Source organism: Cupressus sempervirens, chromosome 4 (genome assembly GCF_028749045.1).
Source record: "Cupressus sempervirens isolate cs-2001-9-10 chromosome 4, ASM2874904v1, whole genome shotgun sequence".
NCBI classification, from domain to species: domain Eukaryota; kingdom Viridiplantae; phylum Streptophyta; class Pinopsida; order Cupressales; family Cupressaceae; genus Cupressus; species Cupressus sempervirens.
In genome coordinates, this window is record NC_143121.1 from 461,761,976 (window position 1) to 461,770,201 (window position 8,226).

At 37.9% G+C, this 8,226-nt stretch overlaps 1 protein-coding gene across 1 annotated transcript; it reads right to left on the reverse strand.

Annotated features, from left to right (window-relative positions):
* Positions 1–5,872: 5,872 nt before the first annotated feature.
* On the reverse strand, positions 5,873–8,006 carry LOC149561975 (ornithine decarboxylase-like). The gene has a single exon (XM_089825496.1). It carries the CDS (start codon positions 7,403–7,405, stop codon positions 6,017–6,019), a length of 1,389 nt encoding a protein of 462 aa, XP_089681622.1. The 5' UTR covers positions 7,406–8,006; the 3' UTR covers positions 5,873–6,016.
* Between the last annotated feature and the right edge of the window lie 220 nt (positions 8,007–8,226).

Here is an 8,226-nt window from a genome sequence, read left to right on the forward strand (position 1 = left end):
TAAGACACCAAATATCTAATTGACCACTAACAAAAGCTACATGGATCATAACAAACTCAAGGGAGGATGTCAATTATGCTCTCATGGGATTAGTTTTCCTGCAAGCTTTTAACTTGCCAGTGATTGCTTCTAATTCATTTTTATCCTCTTTCTATTTCATTAATTATATTGGCTTGGGTGACAGGAGGAAATATTTTAATCGGTGGAGGTTGTGGAGGTTCTTGCTCTTCCTCACGAGGGTTTTCATTTTGATCTTGTGGAGGGTTTTTATTTTGATTTTGTTTATCAAGTTGGGGATTTGGTGGTTGATTATTCATATTTCTTGATAAGAAACTAATTGTATTTTAAATAAATAAACAAACTTGAAGCAAAACTAAAAAACATTCAAAACAATGCAAAACTAAGAGTAGAAAACATACATGATGATCCCAATCTTGATCTCCAGCGACGAGGAGGCATTTTGAGGAGGAGAGTGAGAAAATATTTTACCTTCTACCAAATGCGTGTGCACTATTGGGGGCAGAGAAGGAAACCAACAAAAGGAAAGAAAAAAATGAGATGGGATGCGGGTTGTAGCCCATAAATATGTGTTTTAAAAAGTGTGCATGCGCTAGGACTCCACAAGCCTGAGGCTTGTGGAGCCCAAGCCATAACGCTATTGAAAATTTGAAAAAAAGAGATGTGTGTCATCCTTTTGGCACCACAACTTGGTGCATTCACCTCATATTTGGTAGCCCAAAGGGAATTACCCTCCATTCATACAAGCCTTTATTTGTTTTAAAGGTTTTTTTCCATTCATCACCAACCCTAACCCAAGTATTTGGTGGTACCCACTCTTCAAATCCACCCTTGAATAGTACCTTGCACCCCCCAAATGATCTAATAGGTCTTCAATTCTAGGCATTGGGAACCTATACCTAATAGTGATTTTATTTATTTCTCTAGAATCTATACACAATCTTCATGTACCATCCTTCTTTGGGGCTAATAGGGTAGGTACTACATAAGGAACTTAAAGAATTTTAGTTATCAACCCCTTGTCCAACAACTCTTGGATCTATTTGGCCATTTCCTCATTTTTCCCAGAGGTGTACTAATAGGCAACCTTGTAAGGAAAGTTTCCCCAGGGATAAGGTCAATGTAATGGCTTATCTCCCTAATAGGTTGAAATTCAATTGGCAAATCCTTAGTCACAATGTCTTTGTATTGGGCTAATAGTTCAGTGACTTCCTTTGGGCCTATTTTCCTTAAGGTTTCCATTGTCTTCCTATCTCTCTTCTTTCAATAATTTTTGGGTAAGAATACTATGGCATAACAAGGAGTTCCTTCTTCTTTAATAGTTTTCAAAAACTCTTTCTCACCTACAAACAAAACTTATAACCTTTTTTTCTTCACCATAATCAGGCAGGGATAGTAAAGTTACCTTCTTACCTTGGTACTGTATGGAGTAGGTGTTCTTCCTTCCATCATGTTGTGCTTCCAAGTCATATTTACATGGTCTCCCTAGGAGCAAGTGTCATGCATCCATGGGTACTATGTGACAAAGTACCTTTTTTTTATACTCCCCAATCTAAAACTCTATCCATGCTTTCTCTTCAACAATTATTTGTTGCCCCTTTGTGAGCCATGACACCTTGTAGGGTGTGGGATGTGTAATCCTCTTCAACTTTAGCTTTTCAACAGACTCAAGAGACACCAAGTTATTAGTAGAACTAGGATCAATGATTACTCTACATACCTCTCTCCCCACTCTACATGTGGTTCTTAAAAGAGTCTTCCTTTGGGGTGGTTTTGGTGCACTATGTGCTTTGATTAAAGTCCTTCTCATCGTGGGTGTCTCTCCTTGTTCAAGTATTGCAAAGGATTCATGTGAATGTACACTTTGGGAGTCTTCATCCCTCACCAAATTTTCTCTCCTTTCCCCTTTTTTATTCCTTTTGTTAGGACACTTTGATGCTAAGTGCCCAAGCTAATGACATCTAAAGCATTTGATGACATCACTACCTCTTCCTCCAAATCTCCCTCTAGATTTTGATTTTCTTCCTCTAAAGGAACCTCTAGAACTACTCTCTCCCTAGTTATGTTCATGATTTAATTCTCCAAAGTCTTTGTGACATTGTCCTCTTCCAGTAGGCATACCTCTGCCCCTACTTCCAATGTCTCTTCATCCTCTCCCTCTACCACTTTGTTCCTTCCTCCTCTTGAGTTTCTCCTCAACATTCAATTCTAAAATATAGCATTTCTACATTGGGGTAAGACTTCTTAGACTAAGTTTATCTTGTATGTTTACTCTTAACCCTTGCATATACCTTGCAAGTTTCATGCATTTAGGTTTAACCACCTTAGATTTTATGACCAACCTCTAAAACTCTTTGTGTAACTAGAGACATCCATATCCTTTTGTTTTAGACTCATCCTCCTCTTATGAAGTTGAACTTCATAATCATTAGGAACATATACTTTCTTGAGTAATGCAGCCATATTCTTCCAAGTGGTTATTGGTTTCTTGTTATGCTTCACCCTCTCATCTTGAGTGAAATTCCACCATGTAAGTGTAGATCCCTTCAAGTTTCACTTGGCAATCTTCACCCTCTGATTTTTAGGGATGTCTTCACAATCAAAGAAATTTGTGAGAGCATCAACCCAATCCATAGCAGCATTTGGATCCATCTTCCCATTATAGGTTGGTAAGTCCAACTTAGTATCCATGGTTCTTCTCTCCATGGATTTCAAGGTCTTCAAGAGAAGCCTTTGATCAGCAGGAACCTCTTCCTCTTCTTGCTCAAGGGGATCTTTATCACTCCCTTCTATTATTTCCTCAGAGTTCCCACCACTCTTCTTCCCTATTTTCTCCAACAATTTTTCCATATCCTTGGACATCTTCTCTATTTAGGCTTCATGCTTTATCTTTTGTTCTCTCACAAACTTCACCAGCTATGCATTTGTCATCCTTGATGACATTTCATATTTTTCTCCTCTAGACATCATTCAAAATACTTCTCCTAAGGAGCTTTCTTTCTCTTGATCCCCATAGGCATTTGGCCATACAAACATATATGTTTCGATCATTGAGGCCTTGCAACCTCTTTGTCACCAAGATGTAATATATTACATAAAATTTCTATATTAAATAAAGATATACCTCCATACACATAATAGTAATATAATTTTTAGTTTATTATATTAAAATGCATTATAATATTATATATTTAATACGTATTATTCATAATATAATATGGTGTGTGTATGTGTATACATATAATAGAAGATAAATAGAGTATTATGTACTGTATGACATATTATATGGTATAATAATATACTAAACACATGAAATATATAATATATATCAAATATTTGATAATAATATGACTTATTGGATTCTTACGAGACTTAGGATTGTTATGGGGTTTGGCGCAAGGATGCCAAATCTAGAAGCTCAGCACAAAATGTGTCAATGAAATTTGCATTTCTAGAAACTCAAGACAAAAAAAAAAAAAACTAGTAGCTTAAAATTTACATTCAATTTGAGGGTGGTCATAATTGTTAGTACATTTTAAAGTAGAAGTTATACAATACTATCATAAGAACGAACAATAAGATTATAATATTCTTTATTTTATCAAATAGTATTTTTAATTTGTGAATCCTTTTTATAAAAGACCAAGAAAAGGAAAATTTGATAAAAAAATACTCTTGACTAAAACATTATTCATATATTTATATATTTTATTCAATCACATTGAAACCCTAAACTAATTTAAACGAACAAATCAGACATTTTGATACCCAAAAAGATGCATCAGCAGCGAGCTTTCTTATATCCTTACAAAAAGATTGGCTTGTCCATGGTTGCATGTTATGCTGATGATTTATTTGTAAGTAAACGGCAAAGCAAACAGTAACCAGGAATGTGATCCCACTGGAGGGGCATTGCATGGAAGTTTCCTAATGGGAAAACATGGGACTAATATAATCTTCTTTTCAAAAGCAAGATTTGAGATATTTTGATTGTTATATTTCGGAGTTGGGCATTGGTGGAAGTCATAAGAGAAATCAAAGAGTATCAACTTGTCGCCATATGCTCTCGTAATGGGCTTTGGAATTCACAGACAAGAGAATGTCTTATATGCCTCCCTTCTCATGAAGGTCAATGCTTACTTCTCTTTTCTCAACTTCTCTACAGTTAAATAATTGATGGTATATGCTTGTAACAAGTAGATACCTAACAACATCTGTAGAAAGGCATAAGAACATGAACATGTTCTCCTCTTTTCGCTTTCCGTTAAAATGGGTTGACATCAATATATATATATACCATTCGAAACACCTCTACAGAATAAAATCACCAAGGGGCCCAGCTGTTCCATTATTTCATACTCATTCAGGATTCAGTTTAACGATGTTTGAATAGCTTTATAACTCGTATAATCTCATGAAGCAATAGATATTTCATGATATCTTTGATCACACATTCAGCATTTGACTCACTTATCCTTGTCATCAATCTCTGGATTTGCATCTTCGAAACCCATGCAAGCATTTATAAAAACGTTAACGATGTAAACCCATGTACGTTAATCATTGTTTGCTATGAGACGTTCCTCGGGTTAAATGTTCAGTAATTTTGAAATTCGAGTTGCCATTGAATTTGTTACAACGCACCGAGTTTAATTGAAAGCACTGCTTCCAGGTTTATTGTTTTTCAAAAACTAACTACATTTCATGTTACAGTCCGTTTCTGATCAGTTATCGGTCTTTCTATCAATATGCAACTGATGTAACCGCTTGTCTAACTGCCGAATAATGCTGTGACGCGTAAAGCAAAACCATACAGACTGAAATAATCCTGAAAATCACAGAAAAATGGATTAAAACTGAGCTTACTTGCGATCAGGACGTTAGGAAAATGGCATGCTACAGGACCTATCAGGGTTTTTAAGTTTTAGAAATATTGTTTCTGATGAAATTTTAAAAAGTTTTAGTATACATGTAGAGATCAAAGTATGAAATTTTGACAGATGGTAATATTACCTTGAGTACTTTATATTAATTTATAAATGGTCTATGATTAGGATGAGATAATAAGAGTGGTAACAAATAATTGATCATTAAAAAAATTATATGAAAACTTCGAGAATTAATCATTTGTTTTCATTTATTTTCAGTCTTCTACTGAATAGATAAAATTTCGTAAACAGAGAAATATGTGGATTTTGATCATAATTTTGTTTAAGAATGTCACAATATAATATAAAGTTGAGAAAGAAGAAGAAATAAAGTCATGTAGATTATGAAGCGTGACTCAAAATGTTATGAATTAGTTATATTTATATATAATTTCTCCCTAATAACAACATTGTGATACTTAAAAACTATCTCACTAAAATTCAAACTACAATTAAAATCATTTGTTTCTAATCAACTTTCAATAAACAAGTTCTAACATAAAAATAAACATAAAATAAATAGATAAATATATAAGATTTAATTTAGCTATAATAATCTTATGATTTATCAAGGTACCAGGAAAAAGTGATGATAGAATACGGTGTGATTGAAAACACTGGGAGTTAACTGTCTTTGTGAATATGTGTAGATCTATGTAATTAAGTGCTTCTCTCATTGCATGGACGATACTAAATGGGCTTAATTGTAATAATGCCATTTTAAACAAAATATAAACCCTTGAACTTGGCAAAAAGTTGTGATATAGATGTAGAGATACTCAATTGTGTTGTATGAAAATGAACTTCTGCTCAAGAACAGAAGTACAGTTACCTACAAACCCCATTAATACCATAAAAGAACACAGAAAGTACAAACTTTCCAAGTAAAAGGATGATCTCCAGTCACATTCCGAAGGCAACAAAAATATAAGAAGCTGTTAATAGCATTAGATCATACAGAAACATACAAAAAGACCAAGCATTCAACAAAAATGGCCAACCATCAGCCATTACTCTCTACACTCGGCCTCATCAAAGCTTAAAGAGGGATTTGTGAATGGTGAATTCTATCAGTAATAAGAAACTGCACAATAAGTGCAAATAGCAGAAGTTGAGAAGCCATTGAAGTTAGAGCCAGCAGCAGCCGTATAAGCACCCATGTTTGGAAAAACAAGCCAGTCACCCACTTGAAGTTCAGGAAGCCAATGGTCAGTAAGAACAGTATCCAGAGCATCACAAGTCGGCCCAAAAACAGTCGAACGATACTTGGGAACGCCATTACAGGAAGGATTATGTCGACGAGACATGCAAGCCAAGGGAAGCGCAGTTATAACAGCATGATCATACAGAAGACAATTCATAGATCCATAAATCCCATCATTAATCCAGTACTCCCTCAGATCTCCTCTCACCCGCTTCCCAATGATGTTCGTCGCCAGAGAAAACGCGGATTCTGCAAAATACCGACCGGGCTCGGCAATTACAGAAATTGCAGAGGAATTTCCAGGGAAATAGCTACTCAACGCGTCTCGAACCGCGGTGGAGGCTTCTGTAAACCTTGGACCGGCCGTAAAACCGCCTCCAATGTTAACAATTTTGAGCCTTGGAAGCCCTAATTTGGAGGCCTTGTCGAAGGTATTCTTGACGGCATTAATGGCGGCCGTGTAAGCCCTAGCGTGCTCTGCACCGCTGCCGACGTGAAATGAGACGCCGGCAACAGTTAACCCCGCCCGCTGCGCCGCCTGGAGCAGCGGCCCGATTTCTTCAGCTAGGGCTCCGTATTTCGACCCCAAAGGACACCGCGCTCCTCCGTCTTCCTGGCCCTTCACCCTCAAGATCACCTCGCACCGCGGATGCGAGCTCCGGATCTTCTCGATCTCTTCCTTGGAGTCGAAAGTCGTAAGATTTACCCCAACCTTTGCGGCGTATTTGAGCTGTGATTCCGCCTTGCAAGGGTTCGCGTACACGATCCGATCCGCCGAGACGCCGAGGGAGAGAACCGCCTCGATCTCGGCGCGGCTCGCGCAGTCGAATCCGGCGCCGAGGATCGCAAGGGAGTTGAGGAGAAGGGGCTCCGGATTGCACTTCACGGCGTAGAAAGGTCTCACGCCGGGAAGCGCTTCCTGCCATTTGTCCCAAAGATCCACTACAACGCCCAGATCTACAACATAAAACGCCTCTTTTGAGCCGTCTCGATCGATAATGGCCTGCATCAGCTCGTTCACGGCGTCCTGAGTTCGAGACCTCAGGGTGCTCACTTTCTGCCCCCTCAGCCTCGAAGCTCCCATTACAACCCTCTGGAGACTCGATTGAGGCGCTGCCTTCATCATTTGCTCCGAGGTCGTGCTCAAATGCAAATGGAGGGCTTGTAAATGGAGGGTATTTGTAAATGGAGGGGTTTTGTAAATGTAGGGCTTGTAAATGAAGAGGATTTGTTTGAAATTTTCATTCTGCGCCATTGCCCTTTTATATAGGGCCCCGGCAATGTGGGATCTGAGCAGTGGAGTCCGAAAAGAGTCTTCGAATATGGAAGCTAAATAATTCAGATTCAGTCAGGTGGTTCTCATCCGCCCTTTCGGCAACTTTAGGGGAATCCAATGGAGTCATTGGTGGAAACAACATAATGGAAGAGAGAAGAAGCTCCATAATTACTGCCTTTTCCGCCCTTGGGGGAATCCTTACCCTCTCGCGAAAATTCCTGGGAAGTGGCTTCACCAGACGGAAACACAAAGGATTTCTCATTCATTCATCCCTCTCTGCCCCCTGTATTATTGTTGTTCCCGGGGGCCCTCTTTTGCCTTTCTTGACTGCACTTTGTGACTGATACAGACTGATATTTTTCTGCTGCTCTTAGATTTTCTCGATCCCATGACGGAGACGGAAAGCTTGCAAAACGGTGTGATTGATATTCCTGGCTCTATCTTGATATGGAACCTCGTCTCAGGTCCCCATCCGCTCTATCTACTTATGTGCTGCAGTGTTCTTCTCCACAAGCTTCATATTTCTCAACCCCACACGGTTGAGCTGCAAGAGATGAGGTGGGATAAATGGGAGTGAACATTCCATCTATGAATAAAAGTATATTTCATTGGAAATACTTTTTTATAGGTATTTTATATAGATTGTGAAATAGTTAGATGTCTATTTGAACAATTTTAATGGATGTATACTGTACAATTCTTAGTGATATAAAAGGTTAGTGGCTAAATCTTAAATTAAAACATTAGTACTTGGGTGTATAAGAAAAGTTTCAAAAAGTTTTAAAAAATTCAAGTGTTCC

Bases quoted from the DNA above. Each gene is read 5' to 3' on its own strand.
- LOC149561975 (XM_089825496.1), bottom strand. From the start codon at position 7,405: ATGGCGCAGAATGAAAATTTCAAACAAATCCTCTTCATTTACAAGCCC.